At 45.6% G+C, this 24,003-nt stretch overlaps 1 protein-coding gene across 2 annotated transcripts in view; it reads left to right on the forward strand.

Annotated features, from left to right (window-relative positions):
- The first annotated feature begins 2,369 nt into the window (after window positions 1–2,369).
- The window catches only part of RAI14 (retinoic acid induced 14), a 115,040-nt gene continuing 93,406 nt past the window's right edge, over window positions 2,370–24,003 (forward strand). For both annotated transcript variants that reach the window (XM_054986553.1, XM_054986554.1), the window contains exons 1-2: window positions 2,370–2,622; window positions 17,949–18,027. In XM_054986553.1, coding sequence (XP_054842528.1) covers window positions 17,992–18,027 — 36 coding nt within the window. In that variant the 5' untranslated portion in view covers window positions 2,370–2,622; window positions 17,949–17,991. The remainder of the gene's footprint in view (window positions 2,623–17,948; window positions 18,028–24,003) is intronic.

Raw genomic sequence — 24,003 nt, forward strand, 5'->3', positions numbered from 1 at the left:
CTCTTCTCCAAACTAAACATTCCCAAGGCCCTCAGCCTTACCTTGTAGGGCTCAGTCTCCAGACCCCTGATCATTCTCGTTGCTCTCCTCTCCCGTTGCTCTCGATTTTAGCCACATCCTTTTTGAAGTGAGGCCTCCAGAACTGCACACAATACTCCATGTGTGGCCTGACCAAGGCAGTATAGAGAGGGGCTATGACCTCCTGCGATTTCGACGCTATGGCCCCTTTGATACAATCCAAGATTGAATTAGCCTTTTTTGCCACCGCATCACACTGACTGCTCATATTTAGTTTACAGTCCACTCTTACCCCAAGATCCCTTTCACATATACTACTGCCCAGAAGTGTATCCCCCATCCAATATTTGTGCTTCCCATTTTTGTGGCCCAGATGTAATACTGTGCACTTGTCTTTGTTGAACTGCATCCTATTCACAGCTGCCCACTTCTCCAGACTTATGCACATATACAGAATTCAGTGCCTTATTGCAAGATGCATGGCCTCTGTCATACATGGCCTCAACCCCTTAAGGAATTTGAACTAAATTCCAGCATCAGTTCTGCAAGTATAATGGGTGTTTAAATGCAATGTCCAATTCTACAGAACTAGGCTTGCCAATTGGCCTGGAAAATGGTGTCCTGACCCTTTAACAGAGGCCTGAATGTGTGGATATGGGCAAGTGAAGCTTTTCATGGCATGGAAGTAAATTACATTACTGGCAAATAACATCCAATTGATTCTCTTAAAGGGACAGGACTTTTTTTTCCCTCCAGCCACCTTGTGTTAAAACTGTACTCTGTTTCTTCAGTAATCACACAAGGGAAAAGTACAAGCAAAGCCAAAGCATGCACATGCTTCCATGTTGCACTGGAAAATAACATCATTTTACTGTAGATCTCAAGAAGCAGACAAGGCCTGAAAATACAGGGTGTTAAAGGTAAAAAAAGGTCCCGGGTTTTGGTTTGACGGAACAGGGGGGCATAACTGTGCCAGTCTGGCTCTCATCAACGCCTGGATGGGAGATCTCCTGCTGACATATATATGCTGCCTTGGATTCCATGGAAGAAAGGTAGAATATTACAGTAATAAATAATAAAGCAGACATTTAATTGTGCCCAGAAACAAACAGTCGGCAGCACCAAATCAAGCTGGGGAGTGGTTTCCTGGACGAAAAGTCCGGTCATTTAAAGGAAGACCTCTTAACCTTCTGACTACTTTGTTCCATGGGAGCTCACTTCTGCAAAGGTGTGCATAAAATTGAAGCTTTGTAACTGGATCCTAAGCATATTTACTCTAAAGCAAGTCTTACTGATTTCAAAGCTATTCAGGCCCAGTTTGTATGTACAACAGATCAGAGTGACAGGTAGGAAGGGCTATGCTGCTAGGCCAGGATCCACATTTTTAATGTCCCCCCCCCAGCCGTAAAAGTTCCCTGCACATTTTAAAAAACTGGATCAGGAAGAAAGGATCTCTTCTGGCCTTCCACGTGTGATGATAGTTTCCCACTTACTGAGAATAGTTAACGTTGGGGAACTCTGAAAAATGTAATTCATCCGCTATTGTCTGAAGCGGTGGTTTCCATTCTTTCCCAGCAGCATTCTGACATGTCATTACCACCTCAAAGTTGCAGCATTAAAGATACAATGCAGGATCCCACTCAGAACTGGCACCCACATTTATGGTTACCAACATGTCTGGAGAAAGAAAAAGTTCTGTCCTTTTAACAGAGGTTTTAATATGTGGAAATGGGAAACCGAAGCTTTTCTTGGTAGGGAAGTAAATACAATCACCTGGTACGCAGCAGGCCTCGAATAAAGGGCCAGGGCATTTTTTCCCCTCCAAGCACTTGGCTGCCCTCTCGCAGGGCCACAGACCATAGTGTGTGTCCCTCGTTTTGTAGAACACAAAATGCATCAAGCCTCTTTTCCCGGCCCTAAGCATGGCTTCGTAGGAGTCCTGCTTAAACGCGGGTGACACACAGAGAAGCATTTACATGGGAGCTTTAAGCAAGTCCCGCTGAACTATACCCAAGTATGTGTTTGTGGGAATGCGGCCTTAACTTCTTCCTGCAACATCCCTGCACGGTCAGACATTACCCGAACACCGGGGTTTCCGGGTCGAACAGCACCTGAAAGGCCAACTCGGTTCCCAAACCGGAGCTTTCCCGAAGGGAGCTCCAACAGCGCCACTTCCCGAAGCCGAGCCGCCGCTGGGGGCGCCGAAGAGCAACCGCGAGAGCCCAAAGAGCCGAGCGCGGCTATTGGAGCAGAAAGGCGGGTGGTGGTGGGGGGGGGGGGAGAAGCGCCCCCAGCAGGGAGTCCCACGTGACGGCCCCAGCGAAGGTCGGGCTCTGGCCCCGCCGCCGGCGCCGAGTCCTTTCCCCGAGGCGGGGCAGCCCCGGCTGGTTCACGTGGGCTCGCCAGTGATGTCAGCCGCGCTCCCCGCCCTCGGCCGCGCGTTAAGGGCGCCGCTCTGGTGAACGGGCTGGTGCGGAGGAGCGAGAGCCCGGCGGCAACTTGGCGTCCTGCGCTGGGCAGCGCCAGTCCCGCTCGCCACCTCCTCGCGGCTCCCCGCTTCCAGCCAGCGCCGCGGCAGCAACGAGGCAGCGGAGCCTCCATGGGGTGAGTCCGGCCAGAACTTTGCCTTTGCCTCCTTCCTCCTCGCCCGGCTCTCTCTCCGCTGCGCCGCTTCCCAGCCCGTCCTCCCTCCTGGCTGCGCCTCTCCTTTTGTTGCGCCCGGCCGGCTCGTGAAAACACTTGAGAGCGCCGGAGAGGGGAAGGGGGGCGGCGATGAATGGCAACATTGTCTCGGGCGGCTTCCGAGCAGGTTTCGGTGTGTGGGGATGGGATAGGGAGCGCGCAGAGGGGGAGGGGGGGAGGCTTCCCGAGGCGGATTCCGGTGCCAGTCTTAACGTGTGAACGGGACAGACGTACCCGTGTCGAAGGAACGGAGCTTGGGGAGGGGGGAGGCTGAAGGAAGAAAAGGGGGACTTTTCGGCGTTTTTGAGCCCCGCTCCAAGGTTTTGGAGCGAGTGGAAGGGCGTGCGATGGGGAACTGGTTTGTTGGAAGAGGCTTCAGAGCTTTTTCTCCTTTGGATCCGAATCAGCCCGTTGGGTTTCTCTTGTCTAAACGGGAGGAGGCCTCGTTTGATTGCCCCAATGAGGAAAGGAAATTTCCTCCGGGAAAGGGAGATCCCGAGCTCGCCCTTAGCTTCTTGGAATAAGGGAGCGGCTGACTCATTCAATCTTTCTTCTTTAACCGCTTCTCCCCCCCCCCCCCCCGCCACAGTTTATGGTGCATTTCTCATCCATTCATTGCATCCATCCATTGCAATCTTCAGGGAAGGCTCCCCCCCCCCTCCCCCAAGCTGCTCTGTGCTGTGGCCCGGACCGCCCAGGGCCTTGGAAAGTTGACAGTTGCATTTCACTTGTGCAAGTCAGAATTACTTGGCAAGAGTCAGCGGCAACCGAAATCACTTTCTTTGGGCATGCCTCCTCTGCCAGGGTAGACCCCCAATGGGTTATAGAGCAGCAGGATGTGAGTCCAGTGGGACGTTAGAGAAAGATTTTCAGGGTGGAAGCTTTGGAGAGTCAGCAGTTTTCTGGTATCTCAGGAAGGGAGCTCTAGAAACCTTATACCCTGAAAATCTTGTTGGTCTCTAGGGTTCCGCTGGACTCAAACCCCAAATGGGTTGGCCATGTTGTGAAAGGTGCTCCTGAAGGGGTCTGTTTAGAGCAAGGGGGTATATTTTTTGTCTCCCCGTCCCAAGTCATTTATCCGTCCAAGGTGTCTTTGCCTGAATGCCAGACGTTATCGGCCAGCGCGTTTAACTGCTGTGATTGCCTGTAAACTGTTCTGCTGGCTCATAATATCTTATACTCTTGGCAGCATAAGCACCTCTCTTCAGCTGTGCTTACTCTTGTGGAGAATATATGTCTGCGGCATGTTCAGGACTTGAGCAAAATAGATGGTTCTTTAGAAAGTGGGAAGAACAAAAGGAAACACTTAAGACAGAAACCAGCAGGGGCAGAGTTATAGGAGCACAAAAGCAATAATTTTTGATTACGTAGTGATTTTTGCACTACTCGCAATCTTGGATTGGGGTTAGGTGAAGGGATTTATCACTAGAGACTCCAGTGTCGCCATACTTTTGGCAAATGAGGCTGTTATTGCTGCCCAGAGCTTCCTGGAAGGGAAGGCTAGAAGTGGAGTTAAATGTATCGAATAAATAAAATTAGTGGGAAATTACTTTCAAAATACAGCAGAGTGAAACATAAGAGTACTGTAGGTAAAAATGTCCACATGTATATATTGCCACAGTGTGAAGAGAGGAATAATTACTTTCAGAATATTCTACAACAGAGACAATACATCGTAGCTAAATGATGTGTAATACATGAAAATTACGTGTCAGTATACTTCACAAAAAGTGCAATAATCCAGTAGTTGGATTGGAGACTTTACGGGAACCTCTGTTTGCACCACCTGGAGTTCCTTGGAAGGAAGGTGGTTTATAAGTGTTGTAATAATGAGTAATTAGGGGGTTGATTCCTCACATTACACAGCAACAAGTCCAGATTTGTTATTGAATATATACTCAGCTGATGGAGTCCTATAGCTAGGCCACTGTCTAACTTGTGCAAACACATCTGTTTATCACATTCACCCTACATGTTTTTAGTTTGCACCTAAAAAATGTAATATATAAATGAGCCCATAAACTAATTTGCATTATCATACAGCAGATCCGAAGGTCAGCTTCACATAGTTTGTTGGCTGCATTGGACAGGAGGACATACTTCACTAGTTTTTTGTAGAAAGAGCATGCTGCTGCCAGATGCATTTCCTTTACAAGTATCGCAACACTTGGTCAATATGTTTATTCAAAGGTGAAAGCAAAACTGAGCTTGGGTGTCTCCGCTTCTCCATACCTGTTAAATGCTGGTAAAATCACAGAAAAAGTTATACAAAGAGGTTCAGGATACAAGATACACAAGGACTCTTTTGGATGGCTTTCAACCATCCTGTCTCTTTGCATTTTGGTGCTGAGCCCAATTTTCCATTTCATAGCTGGCAAATATACCACATTAAAGTGACACAGAGACAAGAGAGAATGCAGTTGGAAGGATATTGTTAATGGAACAAGCTTCTTCCATTAGTGGCCGTTGTTGGTCTTGGAATGCATACATAGCCATGTTCGCTGAGATACATCTGAGGGGTCTTTAAAACATTAGCTCATTTCCCCCCCCCCCCCTGTTTTTCTTCTCTGGTTGTTGGGGCAAATTTCTTCTCAAGCCACTGGAGTTGTTTAATACAATAATGCTTCCCCAAATGGAGGTATTTGAAGAAGATAAAACTTTGACATCAGTAAATGAGAACCATGTAGAATTCTGAATAAATGTAACTATTTGCTGACGGTGTGGATGCTTTGGGGGTTTATAGTACATATCAGGTTATTTTAGAATAGTTTAAGGCGGAATGCAAAGCTGACAATCTGTAGAGACGCTTCCATGCAGGAGTTGCTTCCGGCACTATCAAAGATATCTCACCCACTTTAGAAAGAAACTTGGGAATTCTGCCTGCTAGGAAGGCATAGCTGCCTGCTATGGAAGAATGCTGCCTGCTAGGAAGGAATAGCTGGAATTATTTCTGGAATTGCTTGCTTGGCTCTTTTGGTGCCTAGTTCTTCAGGCATCATAATGACTCCATAATCACAGTGAACCTCTGGTTCATTAGGATGATTAACTGGAACTGGGGAAGCCTTGAAGGAGCAGAGTATGATATTTGAATAGTACAGAGGTTTGCTCTTTCGCACCCTGAGCCTCTGGGCGTTGATTCCCAAGTAAGCCTACCTGAGACCGCCTCCTTGGAATGACACCAAAAGGATCTTTGCCAGGCTGTCATGTGTGGGCAGCAGCGTGATTGTTTGCTTTGTTCTTTAAATCAGAACTTGCTTATTTTGGGCAACACGGAAGCTAAAAATGTCTGGGGTAAAAACAGTGCCAGTTTTTTATTTTTTTTTTCAGTCTTCGAGTTTATTTTTTTCCCTATCACACAGAAACATCTGCTTCTTGGGTTCTAATACTCAAATATTGGTCTTAAGTGATGAAGTGCCCAAATTATGTTCTCGTGGTTTAAAACCCCCAGCGTCTGTGCTTAGATTAATGTCTCTGAACTAAATCCCTTGGTGCAACAGAGTCTGGAGGTGTAATGGTGTTATGTCTGTTGCAAGAGAACAAAGAAGCATCTCCTGGTATCTAGAAGTCTTGGATTTGTTGTGGCATAAGCTTTCATGGACTGGACGTCATAGCCATTGGAGGTGAGCAGTGCTGTGCCTGCTGGGCCATGGAAGCACATGATGTGTTATAAGGACAGTTAGAAATTTTCAGGTTCCTTAAAAATGCTGACTGTGTTCCTTGAACATCTGTGGATAGGGTTGGAACTGGCAGATGTGATCAGTTTACAGTACTAGAAATGGCTAGTTACTCTCTTTTTGGTTTCTGTTTATGTAGGATTTATGCTGAGTTCCTCAAGATCTTTTCTTTTAAAGATCTTTGGTGTGATCAGACTGCTTTGGACTCACACCCACATACCTAGTTGCTTTACCACACTGGAATACCAAGTCCTAGCCAAGCAAGAGGGACAGCTTAGGCTAAGGAATAGAAGGTGATTCATCCACACACACCCTACATCTACATGAACCAGGGAATTGGAGGGGCAGTGGGAAGGGGGGATGAGAACACTGGTGGGTGGCAGGTTACTCAAGGGGAATTCCTAACCTTGGAAAAGGCGGTCAGGAGGAAAATATTTCTTTAAAGACATTTGGACACACACATGAATGACCCCCCCTCTTGGTCATTCACTGAGGTGAGGAGGGGTGTGTGAATATGACATCTTAGAGTGTTTCTACCCCAGTGCTTCATGCTCCTGTGAGTTGTTTGGTTTGGCATGGAAACTTGTCCCAGCTAGATCGAGTCACATGTTGAGTAGACTCATGAGACTGGTCCATGCATCACTAGTGACTTGCATATGCGAATGAACATCACAGACAGAATCTTCGTCGGGGAAAATGCATTGCTTTTTGTTGTAGTCAGTTCATGCATGCAGGATGCTCATCAAGTATATGCTAATCAGGTTCCAAAGCAGTCAAGAACGTGCATGAGCTGGAGTTTGGTAAGAAAAAGCCTTGAGAATCTCATAGCAAGTTGTAACTTCCTCTAGAGTTATTTGAAGGAAAGTTATTGGAAGAAAATGGGAAGGTGTTCCTCTGCTAGAGCAAAGTACAGGGGGTGGGTGGGAATGACCTTCATTGAAGGAAAAAGCTGTAGCAGGGTGTTATATCATTTTGGTTGAGCACTTTTGAAATTTTGTAGAACATTAAATGTGCACCATAACCAAACAGCTGCCATGAGGGCTGGGTTCAGTTGCTACATATTGGGAGGTTTCATGCCAAATGCCTTCCTGTCATAGCAGTAGCTCCTTTTGTCTGGGTGTTCCCTGTAGACGGACAGGTAACACCTCCTGAACTCTTCTGAAGCACCTGCTGCTTCAAAGAGATGAACAGTGATCTCTTTACTTTGGGGGAAATGCTCTGGGAAAGATGGAAGTGGGCATAAGAAAACACCGTGGTGCCCATGGGTTCCACATTGAGGATTAGTGCTCTTTTTAAAAAATCTTGAGTCATGTATGTACCAAGTTAGCAGACTAGATAGAAACTTAGAGGAGTAATATGTAAAAGGCTTTTTCCAGATTACAAGAGCCGGAGCAAAACAATTGCCATTGGCCAAGGGAAAATCTTGTACGCAAGAGAAAATGAGCAATGGCTGATCCATCACGCAAGGCCTTCAGATACTCCAGTGGTGCAGCAGACTTGGAGAGGGCCTTTGGTGCTTTGACAGGAGGAGGAAGGCCCGTGCATCTGACAAGGCTAGATATTGGGGCTGGCAGCTGCACAGTCGCGAGCCGTAAGAGAGTGTGCCTGTAGCTAATTGATGGAGCAGCCCTGGCTGTCATCAGAAGTTACACTCAAAGATAAAGAAACTGGGTTAGTGGCTCAGAAGGAATGTTATCATTTAATGAACTAAAAAGAGAACCGGTGTTGGAGGAGAGGGAAATCTTTCGAGGAATTCCTGTTCTGACCTTTGTAGAGGGATAGCTGGTATCTGCTGGGCAAAGTGACATGGGGGAGGTGTCAGCAACTGTAGTATGTAGAAGGGAAGGCGGAGATGCGTTGAGTTAATTAATGTTGGTAGCAAACACACTCTGGTACGTTCAGTTTGCCAGAGCCAGTTTAAGAGCAGCAGGACTGTAATCTGGAGAACCGGGTTTGATTCCCCACTCCTCCACTTGAAGCCAGCTGGGAAACCTTGGGTCAGTCACAGCTCTCTCAGAGCTCTCTCAGCCCCACCCACCTCACAGGGTGATTGCTGTGGGGATAATAATGACATACTTTGTAATCCACTCTGAGTGGGTGTAAAGTTGTCCTGAAGGACAGTATATAAATCGAATGTTGTTGTTGTTGTTATAATGCCTGCAGTAATAAAGCAGCTTTTGTAATGTATCTGATAGTTGTGGGCTTTTCCACATGTAGCTCATGTAGTTTACCTGTTGCTGCTATGGCAGCGCAGCAGTGATAGATTTTCCACACAGTGGGTTTCTCTAGTGTTTTTTTGTTTAAATCAGTTATTTAATCACATTATATTGATGCATCAGGTTCTCTGAACTCCCAGTTTTCACCCATTTCATTGCAGAGATATAGAAAACAGCGTCTCTCTGCAAGGAAAAAGGGGCTCGAGATTTACTTTTTTCCCCAAATGAAATCCGGGTACTCAGAGAACCTGATTCTTATTTTAGAATAATGATATATCGCTATAATGCTTTTAAATTGCCAATTTTAAAAAAAACACCTGGCAGTAGGGAGAAAAATGGCCACCGCAGGGAAAATAGCTGCTGTGTGGGCGGGACCAAAAAGTTCAAATTTTTCTACCCATACATCAGCCACCCAGACTGATGCAGTGTTTCCCAAAACTTTGGGGCAAAGCAGGTTTGAGAAAGATTGGACAAAAGCTGGGAGGTGCATGAATGTACCCTGATGCTATGGAGAAGTAGGAGAAAACCCCCACTTCCTAACAGCATTGAATTCCAGGAAAACAACCCATGCGGAAAATGTGTCTGAGAAAACATGGCCTAGTGGGTAATTGCACCAGGAATGCACCAGTGTGATTGTGAGTTCAGAGATCTGAACCCATGTCCGTTTGGGCCTCTTAGTTCTTTTGTTCCCAAAATGCTAGAACTCGGGGGATATCCAAGGAAGCTGATGAGCAGTAGATTCAGGATGGACAAAAGGAAATATTTCTTTGCACCAATGATTTAGAATGTGAAATTTGCTGCTGGAAGATGTAGTGTTGGCTGCAAGCATAGACAGCTTTAAAAGGCAGTTAGGAAGATTCATGGAGGGCAGGTCTATCAGTGGTCTATCATGGGAGGTCTATCATGGCCGCTAGCCATGGAAACCTCCACAGTCAGAGGCAGTAAATTCCTGGATACCAAAATAAAGCCAGGAGGCAACATCAGAAGAAGGCTGGGCCTCTATGCCCTGTTGTTGGCCCTCCATAATAACTAGTTGGCCACTGTGTGAGACTGGATACTAGACTGAACGGTCCACTGGTTTGATCCAGCAAGACTCATCTTATGTTCTCGATAACTGGGGGGATACAGTGGCTAAGAACTCCCTAACTCAGATCTTAACTTCTTCTGCCGGGTAGCTTAGGTACACTATTTACTCCATCCTCTTCCTCCACAAAATATGGACAGTTACTGAGGCAACATTTTATATGATGATCTTTCAGATGGGTAACTACGTTATTCAGTAGCAGCAGAGTGAAACAGGAGTCCAGTGGCACCTTAAAGACTGACAAAATGTATTCCAGCGTAAGCTTTTGTGTGTCAGCGCTCCCTTCATTGACATTTAAATCCATCAGGTTGATTTTAGATATACAATAGAAAGGTGTGTGTGGGTGGGAGGAGGTGTTACAAGGAATCTGGTTCAAAACCAGATCCAATCCAAAGAGTAATCAGTTCAGTTAGACTAGGTGTAAGACACCACCCACTGTTGCCAGATAGGCAAAATGTAAAAGCTAGTGAAGGATGAAATGAGATAAGGATGAAATGAGGTAGGAAGTTACAGATGTTACCTAAGTTCATTACTTCAGCAGTACCTCTGTTAACTTCCTACTATATCTGCTTATCTAATTTCATCCTTCATTGAGTTTTACATTTTGCCTAGCTAATAACCATGGGGAATATTTTCCACCCACTCTGAGGGAACTGATTACTCTTTGGATTGGATCTGGTTTCGAAATAGCCTCTGTTTACACAACTCTCTCAGGCTTCTGTTGGGTATATAAATTGGCCCAGCGGTTGTACGCCTCATGCGCCTGATGAAGTGAACTCTGACTCACAGAAGTTTATAGTGGATTGCTGGAATAAATTGTTAGTCAGTAAGGTGTCATTGGTCTCCTATTTTATTTTACTGAGGTAATATGTACGAAGCTCTTTTTGAACGCTAAAAGAAAGTGCTGTGTATAAATGCCAAGTTGTTGTTTCCTCTTGTTTTGACACTCATCTGAGAAATGAAAATATGATGTGTAGGATACACTAGCAGCTGCTTGAGAAAGAAAAGTCTTGTGTGACAACTTGAATGAGATTGAGAACCTCTCCTTGAACCATGAAGAAGTGACTTTTCCCTGAATATTCTGGAGCAGGGGGTGCTTAGCCTTGTAAGTTGTCCTTACAGCCGGAATCACAGGACCCCTCCAACCCCATGTGAATTCAGTATCTGCCACCTATGCTACAGTCTTTTGAAGAGTATTTTTGAGCTATTCAGTTATGCCCCACCTTTCTCCTCAACAGGGACTTAAAGCAGCTTACATCATTCTCTTCTAATCACAACTTAATAACAACAACAACATTCGATTTATATACCGCCTTTCAGGATGACTTAACACCCATTCAGAGCGGTTTACAAAGTATGTCAAACAGGGCACAGTATCTTATTCCAGGACACCAAAATACTGGACAACACTTCCAACTACTTTGTCAGACTGCACAGGGAAGCCATTGAAATTCACAAGCATAAGCAAAACTTCAACAGGAAAGAAGAAACCTTAAGAATGAACAGAGCATGGTTTCCAGTTCTGAAAAACACCAGGCTAACAAAACACTCTATCCCCGACAATAGCCCTGCAGAGAAGATCAGCACATCAAGTACCAATCCATATGCAAAAGAACCTCCTCTGGATACAGTGAAGCCTCCCGCCATTAGCATTCCACACCCTGGGAAACTCTTACAGGATGACTCAGCTCAACCCCACCCCTCCTGAGTAGATACAAAGGACCTACATCTTTTCCACACTGTGACACTGAGAGATCTCTGTCTTTTGGTGCTACACCTCTGAAGATGCCAGTCACAGCTGCTGGCGAAACGTCAGGAACTACAATGCCAAGACCACGGCAATACAGCCCGGAAAACCCACAACAACCATTGTTCTCTGGCCGTGAAAGCCTTCGACAATACATATGTCATTATTATCCCCACAACAATTATCACCTTGTGAGGTGAGTGGGGCTGAGAGAGCTCTGAGAGAGCAGTGACTGACCCAAGGTCACCCAGCTGGCTTCAAGTGGAGGAGTGGGGAATCAAACCCGGTTCTCCAGATTAGAGTCCCACACTCTTAACCACTGCACCAAACTGGCTCTCATCCCTGTGAGGTAGGTTAGGTGGAGAGTGTGAGACAGGCCCAAGGTCACCCACCAAGCTTCCATGGCAAGTCTCTGGGCCAAGCTACAAGTGATGCCTGACACAGGTTGGACACTTGTCAGCTTCCCTCAGGTTTTGATGGGAAATGTAGGCATCCTAGTCTTGCAGCTTGGCTGTCCGACTGCTGTCCAATGGACTTTTTAACTGTCACTTGTCCAACATTCCGCCAAGCTGCATACATTTCCCATCAAAACTTGAGGGAAGCTGACAAGTGTCCAGCCTGTGTCATTCGTCACTTGTAGTTTGGCCCTCAGTCTCTCAGATCTTAGTCTGACATTCTAACTACTACACAGCACTATAGTAGGGCGCAGTGGGTGTGCAGAGGTTGGAGGGGGCTCCCTTAGTGCCTGGCCTTCTTTCTCAGCATTTGTGTGGATCAAACTCCTTTACAGCATATGTGTGTCTCATAATCATGCTCATACATTTGAATGGCCTTTGTGTGGTTCTTGGATTGGAACAGCTGGAAAGAATTGTACAGAGGCCTTTGGCCTGTGTGAATCAATAGTAAAAAATCCTGTTTGTATGCTACTTAAATCAATAGGAGAGCAAAGAAATGAGCTACCAGTAAAGAGAGCTTAAGGTCTATTTGTTTCAAATTGTGATTAATTAAAACTTGAGTGCCAAGGAGCATGCTTAGCGAAACGTATGGAGCCAGATCCTACCCCCTCAGCTGCTCTTGTGGTGAAGGGAAAAGTGGGGTGTCGTGTGATTGGATCTTGGCTCCGGCTACCCCTCCTAAAAAGTTAGTGTGCATTATTTTAATGTTTTGAATGGGCTTTCTGCATGCAGTCCTAGCTCTTGGACAGAAGAGAGGAATCACATGTGTTCCAACCATATGTGCATTATTCGCCATCTAGTTGGAGGGTTGGGTTGCTTCCTCTCCCTTCCATCCAAGTGGGCCACTTCCCAAACTAATTTTTTAAAAAAATGTGGCAAAGGACCAAATGTTTGATCTGAATCTGAGCTGGGAACGTCAGTGGACTTGCATACATATTTTCCTTCCCTTTACTTTGGAGGCGGGAAACTGTATGGACTTTTTAAAAATTGTCCAGTTGACATAATAATCTCTTAATATTGATTTTTTTAAAAGTATCTAAGTCTGCAGATGAATTGCTGTAGCTACTTCTGTGTTTGTATAATTCTGGATTATTTCATTTTCTTGGGTAAATATGCATTTGCCCCAGTTTGGCTCGACTTAATGCGCTGATCTCTTCTCTGTTAATGCCCATAGAATTGTGCTCTTTAAAAGCATCATTTCTCTAATGCTTATAGAAAGATACATCTTTACTGGAGCTTTTCCCGTCTTCTGTAGCTATAGGAAGGATCACAGAAATTATGATGAACTCATTCTAATCTTAACGTTGCTGTCTCTACAATGGGAAAGTAACAGTAAATATTTCTGAGCTTGGAAATCCAGTGTTCTCCCAGTTGACTAGCAAAATGCATGACATTATGGTAGCTGGGATGTATTTAGATGGAGGGCTTTGTATTGCAAAGATCTGGGAAGAGGGCATAGTGTGCAGATGTGTTCAGAAGAGCACCCTGCAGTGCCTGTCGGTGAAGACTAGGCAACCCAGTTTTAAGGATCCTCTGTGAATGTGGACGGTAGTTTTGATGTCCTTGGAAAGGTTCCAAGTGCAAGAGTTTACTCTTTCCCATAAAAATAAGTGGAACTGGTTCATTTATACGGGGGAAAAATACAAGAGTGCGTTCAAAGGCACTGCTGGGTTAAGAGTTGCCCTTCCTTGTCGTTGGTAACTGCAATAATTAAAAACTAAGCATGTTTCTAGCTGCATAGCCGTGTCTTGGCTTCTGTTTCTTCCGTTGGTATCTAGCTTATATACCTAGCTTGTATAGAAACATTCAGGTGGAGAAGGCATCCATTTTTTACGGTTTCATTTTGTGCTTTTAAAGAGCCCTTGGTACTGCTGCCTTTGAAGGGGAGGCTTTAGAAACTTGGAGATGGCAGTTTGATGAAAACATCTACAGCCCTTTGTAGAAGGGCCAGCTCCATCTCTCTGGGTGCACCTCCTGAATTCTAAGAAGAATGTGGGATAGATATTTCCGTATCTAATAAAACCGGACGCTTATCAGGAACTACTCGTTTATATTTTGGCTACCTACCTATGACGCCAATAGAAGATGCTGCGGCTGTGTTAAAGATAAAATTTGGACTCCTGGCAGTCCTTGGAAATCCTGCTACGGCGTTGTCTTCTCCAGGCTTCTGCTTCAAAGGTGTTGTTGAATGACTTTTTTGCATGAAGGAATCTAACCTAACCATAGAGATTTCCTTACTAGTGCAGAAGCTGTTGTTTGTTTCTCTCTTTCTTTTGTTAGTTTGTGTAGGGAGACTGGCTTAACTGGGCTTAAGTTGTCTGCTTCAAGCCCGTAGGGCAAAACTTTCATCATCTATTCTGATGCTGTTTTGTGCTCCCAGCTTTGCTCCTCTCCCTTCTACACACAGTAATACATTCCAGGGGTAGATGTAACTGGGTCAGCTTTCCCTGTGAGGATCAGTCGTTGGAGAATTGTGGTGGCTTCAGTAAAGATGTCTCAACACCTTCTGGCCTGTGTTCTTCCATTCTGCTCAGCCAGGTTTGAAGCCTTCCTTCCATTTACATGGCTCTTAAGTTGGAGGAAGACTTCGGACTTGCCTTGAGTAGAATGGCAGAATGCAGACCTGTGTGTCTAGTCACTCCCAACCCGATTGGACAAAGTTGGATCCCATCCATTTGCTCTATGCTGTGGGTAAAGAGAATGGCTTCTGTGTTTTTCTCTCTGCAAATATTTGGTGGCAGCGTGTGTTCCGTTTTTTGCTGAAGCTCTAGGCAGAACGCTCTCCTGTCACAATTGCCTAGTTACACTTTCGCGGGTGGCTGTGGTGAGTCACTGTCTTGTCAGATCTGTCAGTGTACAGCACCGGTTTCTCAACACAGGAGTCATGACAAAACTGATTCTCCGGAGTGTGGGGAAAGATCCCAAAGCCAGGTAGGGCTGTGTGCGCTTGTGTTTTCTATGCATTACGCTTTATGGGGTTGTGGCTTTTGTACAGATGTTTTTATCACTAGTGAAGGCATATTATGGGCTGGGTCACAAGTGATGACTTGCAGGATGCCAGTTGTGGATGGAGTGCAACCAAGAAGAGTTTGTTGTCCTGTGTTTTTCTGATGGAACCCATTCACGTTCAGTTGCCAGTATTCAAGTGTGGAGACTGGGGAAACTAAGATGCATTCAAGTGTGAACTGTTCCCAAGATCTCAGAATGTAATAGCATTTCTAATCTTAAACAGTTTTGATCTACCGATAGATAAATGAATATCATAAAATCCAGAGAGGAAAGAACGTCTGTTTTTCTTTTGGGCTTTCCCCTTCTGAGCTTGATTCCTTTTCCTTTCACCAAATATTTATTTATATTAGATGCTGTTTTTTCTCTCCAGTGGGCTTACATTGTTTGCCCATTCTTTTTTATCTTCACAACTACAATGTGAGGGAGGTTAGCCTGAGAGGTGGATTGATCGGCCTAAGATCATTCAGTGAGCTTCCATGCAGAGGGGAGGGTGTGAACCTAGCCCGGCATGGTAACCACTACACCACGTTGCCTTTGTAGGTGTGTGTTGCTTTTTCATAATAAAAGTGCTTTCCTTGCCAAGCAGGACTCGATCGGTTGAACTGTTGAACTGTTACACCTTTTTTCGTCAGGATATCACTTTTGTATGGAAGGATGGAACTACCCCCAAGACCTTTCATAAGACACTGGAATCGGGTTCTTGATTCTTTCTGTGAGGAACTTAACGGCAGGGCTCATTTCGAGGGGGAACGCTCAGGAACGCAGTTCCAGCAGTTCCCCAAAGAGGTCACATGTCAGGTGGCCCCGCCCACCTGACTCTCGGCCATTTTGGGCCCGTTTCAGCCTGGATTGGGGCTGAAACGGCCCGGATCGGACCTCTGACGGGTGGTGAATCACTCTCCCACTCAGCAGCGGCCTGATCCTGGCCATTTTGGGCCCAATTTTGGCCCTGAGTGGCCAGGATTGGGTCCAAAACAGCCAGGATAGGTGATGTCAGGGGGTGTGGCATATGCAAATCAGTTATGCTAATGACACACTTCCGGTGATGGCAAGGGGTGTGGCATATGCCAATGAGTTATGCTAATGAGTTCCTCCAGCTCTTTTTCTATGAAATGACCTCTGCTTAACAGTAGCACTCCATGTGGTGCTGGAAACCTGTGATTGGGATCCATATCTTGTAAAAGCAGCCAGTGGGGGTCCTGGTATTGATTAGAGTGATGGCACTGGGGAAGGGTATGTTTTACTCATGTTGAGCCCCCCCTCTGTAACACCAACCCCAGGTGCTTCGTTTGATCAATGGAATGGCACAGGTAGAAGAATGCCCCTTCCTCCTTATTGGGCATTGCAGCTGTGATCAGTCTCCAACCTTCATCCCGGCTGGTACCTCATAAGGTTTGGAGGCCTGGGATTTCTCAATATGCTACATTTTGAAAAGTGTGAATATTCCTACAGTTGCATTGCATTCATCAGAGAACAAAGATTGGCTGCATTTCCATTGTGTCTCTGGTCTCATACCTGGTTTGCTGCCATCTAATTTGTGAAACGGCGATTGCGTTAGTTTCATATTTACAACATGGGGAAGCATGATTTGCTTCTCAGTGCATGGATAGAGATTACAGATATGCCTTTACGGCCTCCTCATATTGCATTGCACAGGTTGCCCTCGGTCACAGATCTGACAGCTTGTGACTTGCATCCTCGCTTGGTCCACACCTTGGATGTGCAATATGCCCCCTTTAGCTGAGAGAGTTCAGAAAAAGTGATGTAAGGATGGTAGCACTCTCTCCAGATGTATTGGGACTGTGTAGGGAGCCTAAAGAAGAAAAACGGGTTTCTTTTTTCTGCCTCTGATGGTTTGGAGGGGGAGTGGACATCGGCGTGATTGCACAGCGTGCCCTCAGCATGGACGCTGCCGATTCTTACAATTTGTGTCTTGGCATGCGGTGATGAAAGTGCTGAGTGGAAATCTGCCTCTCAAACCCTACAAGTAGTAAAACGCACACACACACACACACACACACACCTCTTCGAGTGGACCAGCAGAAATATCAGCTTTGTGGCTGAAGCTTTTGGGGGTTCCTAGAGTTTGATTCAGCCCAGGCACAAAACCTTTATATTTATTTAAAATATTTGCATGCCCGCCTTTTTCCTGAGCATGTCAAGACCCACGGTGAGTTACCAGGGATGTGCAGAGTACCATTCAAAGAATGCTGGTTCCAGGCAAGTGACCCTGTGCTGCTTCCAGCCTGACTTTGTTTTCTAGGGGGTGCGCAGACCCCAATGCCTCAGAGACTCCCCTCCAAGATTCCTGTGAGCAGAGATGCTGCTGTGGGGTGTGCGTGAATGGTGGAGTCCTTTTTCCAGATTTCTGTCCCCAGTTGATGAAGATTCTACAGGAGAGGAGAGTCAATTGGGTCTGTTGCTGGGGGAGAGAAGGAAGCCAATGTCATAGAGAAAATGAAGGCCAGAGATTGACTGGATTCTGCTGGGAGAAAGTTCTTTCGGGCAGCCCAGCTTCTCTGATACGGCCTGGAAAACTGATGAATGTATTGTCAGTTGTGTAATACATGCTGTTAGCACAGGTAAAGGCAAATGAATTGCCACAATAGGATTTCACAACTTTTATACAGATTATCATTATATCTTTTTTCTTTCTTGTTGGAGAGACATGCCAAGAGCGTTCTCTCATGAAGCTCAGTTCCACTTTTCTTTTTCTTCTCTCCCACCCCCCAATGTTCCTCCCCAGGCCAAAAAAGAAAATCCACAAATGAGCTAACGGGTTTGTACAAGTGTTAAACTCTGCCAATGCTGCTTTAAAATGCACATCCCGAGAAGCGTAAATCTACTTTCTCTGCAGCTGTACAGAAACTTGATCAAATGGGCTTGGCCAATATACAGTTTCAGGCCTTTGTGCTGCTTAATAGGTGAGTTTCCAGAACATTTTATGAGGAGGTGACTCTTTTTCTAAAGCAGCCATATGCTCTGGTGTTTAAGAGGATCCTCTGAACTCATGTGGAATGCCATTGGAAACTTATGGCTTTTTCCCCCTGCCTTTTTGTCTAGGTGTTGAAGACGTATACATTTTGGAAGTCTGAATGGAATAAACATGAAGAGCTTGAAAGCAAAGTTCAGAAAAAGTGATGTAAGTACCAAGTGGCTTGCGGTGGCTGACTCGTATCTCTTAATGTCTATGGAAACATTCTTTTCTCCCACCTTGATAAGGCTGTGAGTTAATGAACTACAAGGGCGGAAATGGCCTCATTTGTAAAATGATGCAGGAGGAAAACAGCAGGTCTCTGAGCTGTTTGTGCTCTAAGAGTGCAATTCCGAGTTACGTTACTGTTGCATCCTGCCACTCAGGATTGCTGTTCCTCAAATGGCATATTATAGGTGCAGTTGAAATATCAACCTTATTGTTGCATGTGTGAGAGCAAAGCTGTTCAAAAATTTTTGGAGGGACACGATACAGTAACTATTCAGAAATGTCAGTTTCTGGAAACTCATAATATATATTTAGCTCAGCTGTCTTCCAGTGGTATGCTCTACCATTTGTATCAGAAGGCACTTCCAATTCCCAGCAAGGCTGGCATCAGCATATCATGAGGTGGGGCAGCTGCCAGGGCCCAGGTTTTCTGGCAAGGCCTGCTGCCACAGCGGCAACCACATGCTGCCAGGGAAGGATGTGCAGTTCCCATCTGCACACACCCAGCACTGTTGGTGAAAGGCCGTATGGTCAGAACGAAGGCTCACAAACGGGCGGGAAAGGAAGAACATACTGGCAGGCTAGGGATATGGGTGGGCTGGAAGGAAGGCATGACCGGGGCTCCAGGTGGTCGTCAGAGGAGGAGAGGGGCCCCTAAGCTCTCCTCCTCTGATAGGCAGAGAACTAATATCTTGTTGAAACACCCCAAGTCAGCCAGCCAAATTAGTCCCATAGCCTAAGCTCTCTCTCCTAAACCCAATTCCCAGCATAGGAAACTAAGTATGCTACCAGTTGTGTTCTCATCTGGCAGTCTCTGCTTCCTGTCCTCCTGAAGCTTTTACCTTTTGTCAATATCAGACTCTTCGTGCGAATGACTGGGCCAGAGATGTGGAGGATTGTGCTGGAATTTTTAAGGAACGGCCAGTGCCATGTGGCCAACAAGCAGCGGCTTGCAGGCCTTCATGAGCCGGTACAAGGAGGGCTGAAGTAATCTGTTGAATAATGTGTGGCAAGAGTATACCTGAGAAATCTACATCCAAATCAGATTTGGCCATGGGACTAATTTGGCTGGCTGACTTGGGGTGTTTCAACAAGGTATTAGTTCTCTGCCTATAGTATCCAATGCTCCTAGGATTGTTGCAGAAGTTGTGAAGAAATATTCATTCCCAAGTGGTGCAATAGGTAGGCCAATATGTTTATGATCTTCAGCGTGAGCATTGGCTTTGCTTCCTCTGAGGTGGACCGTTGCCTGGCGATATTATATAACTTTCCCTGCAGCTGCGAAACAAAATTCCAGTTTAATAGGGCTGGATGCTAATCTCTGCATTTTTACAGTTTTACATTTTTTAAAGGGGGCGGGGGGAACCTAGGGCTGTTTCTGAAAACATCCCACAGATTTCTGAAACAGCCACTACAGTTGACAGCCTTCATGGTTGAGAATAGACTACAGACTGTTTCCACGTTGGTCCCTTACTGAGTGAATTGGGCCACACTGTCTCCATATTCTGTGCTGTCATAGCTAACACAAAAGAGGATGCTTTCTTTGATTTGCAGTGCCCCAGGTAAGGTTTGCTACCAGGTGTGTGCACGTGGCAGTCTGTGGTACCAAAGAATGATTGGTAGGCAGCAGTCGCCTCTCTGAGGCTGAGCTGATTTGGGTGTGGCTGGTGCTTGAATGGAAGCCCTCCTTGGAGCCCTGTACAAGAGCCTAACTAGATGTTACCAAGTGCACAAGTTCGCCACGAGGACTTACAGCTACTTTGTAGCTTCTAGTTTCCCATAGCAACTTATGAGTAAATGTCCAGCAAGGCCTGATTTGGCTCAGGATAGCTGTGCAAGAGGAGGAGGAATTTGTTCCTTCTTCCCTGTGCTGTTTTTGGCAGCTGAAAGGCTTTGGGGGCCATGGGGCGGGTTGTTATTGCTCTGTCGGGAGCCAGTGTGCTCGGGAAGCAAGTCTAAACTCCCCTCTCTTTATACTTGGGGCAATTCTTGTTTTACTGCATTTACAGTGTGCTTCAGAGCTTGGTTAATGATGTGTAATTAGCTATCATTAATATGTTTTTTTGGAAAAAGTTTTAAAATTACTCGAGGAATGACGCCTGTAGTGATGGCTTGAGCCTCCGTCAGACTGTCTTCAAAGGGTGTCAGCCCTGTTGTTTCAGAGCAGTTAACAGAGTGATTCCCATGATAATTCAGTAGCTGTAATACCTCCTGGAAGGCATTTGTCATAAGCCTGTTATTTCATAAATTCTAGAAAACTGATATACAGTAGCTTGACGAGTTTGCATCTCTTATGTAAGGATTCAGGCATCTTCTGGGGCTGTAGCTCAGTTGTGGTGCATCTGCATGAATAACAACAACAACCACATTCAATTTATATACCGTCCTTTATATACCACTCAGAGCGGTTTACAAAGTATGTTATTATTATCCTCACAACAAAACACCCTGTGAGGTGGGTGGGACTGAGAGAGCCCCGAGAAGCTGTGACTGACCCAAGGTCACCCAGCTGGCTTCAAGTTCAGGAGTGAGGAATCAAACCCGGCTCTCCAGATTAGAGTCCCACGCTCTTAACCACTACACCAAACCAGCTCAGGAGGTCCCAAGTTCAGTCCCTGACATGTCTCGTTAAAAAGATCCGGTGGTAGGTGATGTGAAAGAGAGCCACTTCTGGTCGGAGTAAGCAATAATATGTTTGGTAAGGCCAAGGATCTAACTCCAAAGAAGGTAGCTTTGGATGTTCATAGGAGATGTACAAATTCATCACAAAGATCTGTCCAAATACTTAGGTGATTGTGGGAGACCTTGCTGTGGAATTTTTTCTGTATTGAGGAGACTTCTTAATGGTGCTTGTCCAGGGAATTCACACTCCAGGGAATTTCCTGTGGCCTCTTGTCTTCCCTTCTGAATGCCTTTGCGGGACTGTAGTTGCTTGTGGCATTGGCTTGACAATATTGATGTTGTGTATGTGTTATGTATTGTTGTATTCTACAGGGTTTTAAATCATGGCATGTTGCCACGTTGGGAGTTTTTTAATGTTGTACTTAGTGACTGATATCAGGTAGAAAGGTAGCATAAGAATACTTTTTAAAAATAAATCGGCATCCCACTGAGTCAGGTCATTGGTTCGTATAGCTCAGCTGAACAGGAGCCTTTTCAGTTGAGGAGAGGAGCCCATCCTGGCACAGGTAGGTACTCCTCTTCCCATCATCCCTGGTAGGAGGAAATGGGTTGCCTTTTCCATCTCTGATAGGAAAGGAGTGCCCAGCCCTCTTCAGTTCCTTTTCCTGCCTCCTTTAGTTTGCCCATCATAAGGGTCATGGTACAACTTGCAGGTTCATTGGTTTAGTCTCTGAACTAAAGGACAGGCACTCCTCTCCCATCAGAGATGGAAAGAGCAGCCGGTTTCTTGCTTCCAGGGGTGGTGGGAATACCACACAGTCATGCCTGAATAGCCTCATCTTCAAGTAAGCCTCATCTGAATAGCCTCATCTTCATGTAAATCTGATGTACTCGGTTGCCAGTTTAATATATTGGTTAAGAGTGGTAGGACTCTAATCTGGAGAACCGGGTTTGATTCCCCACTCCTCTGCTTGAAGCCAGCTGGGTGACCTTGGGTCCGTCACAGCTCTTCTAGAGCTCTCTCAGCCCCACTCCACCTCACAGGGTGATTGTTGTGAGAATAATAAAAACGTGCTTTGTAAACCACTCTGAGTGGGCAGTAGGGTGTCCTGAAGGGCGGTATAGAAATCGAATGCTGCTGCTGCTGTTGGACTCCAGTGGCTGAGCACAAGGGCTCAGGGCTCCCCATTTCCTTCATAACTGACCATGCGTTGAATGAGTTCGAAATCTTTCTTAAAAACTCAAGCTGAAAAACAAACAGGAGCAAGTAAGACACAAGGGCTGATTCCACACACATTGGATAATGCACTTTAGCTATCGTTTGGAAGTGGATTTTTTGTTTCACGCTCAAAAAATTCAGTTCCAAATGATCTCTAAAGAGGATTGGAAGTGCATTATCCAACGTGTGCGGAATCAGCCAGTGTCAAACCATGGCAAAGGAAGCCTGGCTGTGATTTGGCATGATGTCTGAAATGACAAACCCTAATTATTGTTTATCTCCAAAGTTGGTTGCACAGTGGAGATAGGAGCAAATTTCCTTAACTTCCTGAGTGTTGAGAGGACCAGGAATGAAAACTGAGAAGCAACTCTAGAAAAACATTTCCTGTTGCTCATTTGGAGGATGAAACCATGGTGGGGTTCTCAGTTATGTTAGCTTAAACTGTGGTTTGGTTCCGTATCTTTTCTGAATCGAGGACAATAGACTTTCCCCTGTATTTCTGATGCTGTTTGTGTGAGTGGTAGAATTTCTCCTGTTAATGTACAAAATATTAAGTAGGAACTGACAGGCAGTAGAAGTGCCTCAGGTCCTTGTGGCCAGTTCTTATCTGAATTATAGTACCAGGCAATGAACGCGCAACATCTGCTCCAAAAGATGCCAGTACCATTACAACACCGTCAGTTCACAGGACATTTCACTTTACTCATTTCATCCTTGCCTCAAATTGTTGTTGTGGACATGGTGGAGGGTCAAAATGGCCATACTGAATGTAGGGGTGGGGGAAATGGGGCTTGGACAGTCCAGGGCTGCTATCACCAAGTGTAGGGGGGAGTTGTTGCTGTGTTTTTAAAATGTTCGGTGTTTATGGAGCACTTCCAGTAAACCTCTGAAAGTAATCAAAAGCGGAAAGCTGTCTGGCGCATGGGAAGTCTGTTTCTGGGATGTACATGTTATGTGGCTGGTTCTGGTGTGGAGAAAGATGAGGGAAAATTGATGTTGTCGTATAAGCAATAAATGCTCCCCCTCCCCCCAGCGCAGCTTGTAAGTAGGAATCTGAAGGACAGCTTGCTCCGATCTTATCAGCACCTCTTATAAAAGACTTCCTTTTCATCCAGCCAAAATAAATTCCTTTGTTTTTGTTTACAGAAAGCTGGACTTGGTTTGTTAAAATAGCTCCTGGCTTTAAGGATTGTTGACCCAGTGGAATCAAAATATGGCTATAGCCCCAGAGCCAGCTGAGAGTAAGCAGAGGGGAGGTGTCCATCGCCAGGCAAAGTTGTGGGCCGGAAGAACCAAGGGGCTGATTTGAGTTGAGGCAGGGGCATTTAAACCTTGTTCGGACAGTCTAGTTCACATGGGCGCAGGGCCATGTTGAAAATGAACCCATTCTAGACCAATTCTACAGATTCAAGAGGTCTTTCTTCCTCCTATAGAATATATCACTGCTTTTTAAAAGTATTGCCCTGCTATATTGGATTGTAGAGGGAACTGTGTTTAAAAGCTAGCATGCACTTTTGTGCTGCCCCTTGACAGGAGTGATGGAGATTATTTCTTCTCCCATGCGTGCTTCTTTCCCCCTTTCTAAAGGATAATCCCGTGGATGCCAGATCCTGGGCGGGGGGGGGGGGGGTAGCATCAGCAGATGGCCGTCTGGGTCTTGTCCTGCTCGAAAGCTTCCCAGGGGCATGGAGTTTGCAATTGTTGGAAGCAGAATGTGAGATTAGGAGGACTGTTGGTCTAAGCCAACAGAGGCAGCTTCATGCCGCAGTCTACACACAATTAGGCACTGTTAAGCTTGCAAAAGTACACCTAGCCGGATTGTGAAGATTTATATTCCTAGGCTGCTTTCATCCTTTCCCCGGTCCCTGGCATTTCTCTTACTTTCTTCCCCTGTTATCACAGTTCTTCTTTTCTTTCCCCTCATTGCCAAACTTTAGGTTGTAAATTCTTGATGGCAGGAACTTACGCGCCTCTTTACTTTACTCAACAAATTGCCTCATCCATCGATGGCTTTATAAATAATGTCCTTTCTAGAGGGCACTTTGTGATAGGCTCAGAGTTCTGTGGATGTGTTG

This window comes from Eublepharis macularius, chromosome 8, assembly GCF_028583425.1.
Source record: "Eublepharis macularius isolate TG4126 chromosome 8, MPM_Emac_v1.0, whole genome shotgun sequence".
NCBI classification, from domain to species: Eukaryota; Metazoa; Chordata; class Lepidosauria; order Squamata; family Eublepharidae; genus Eublepharis; species Eublepharis macularius.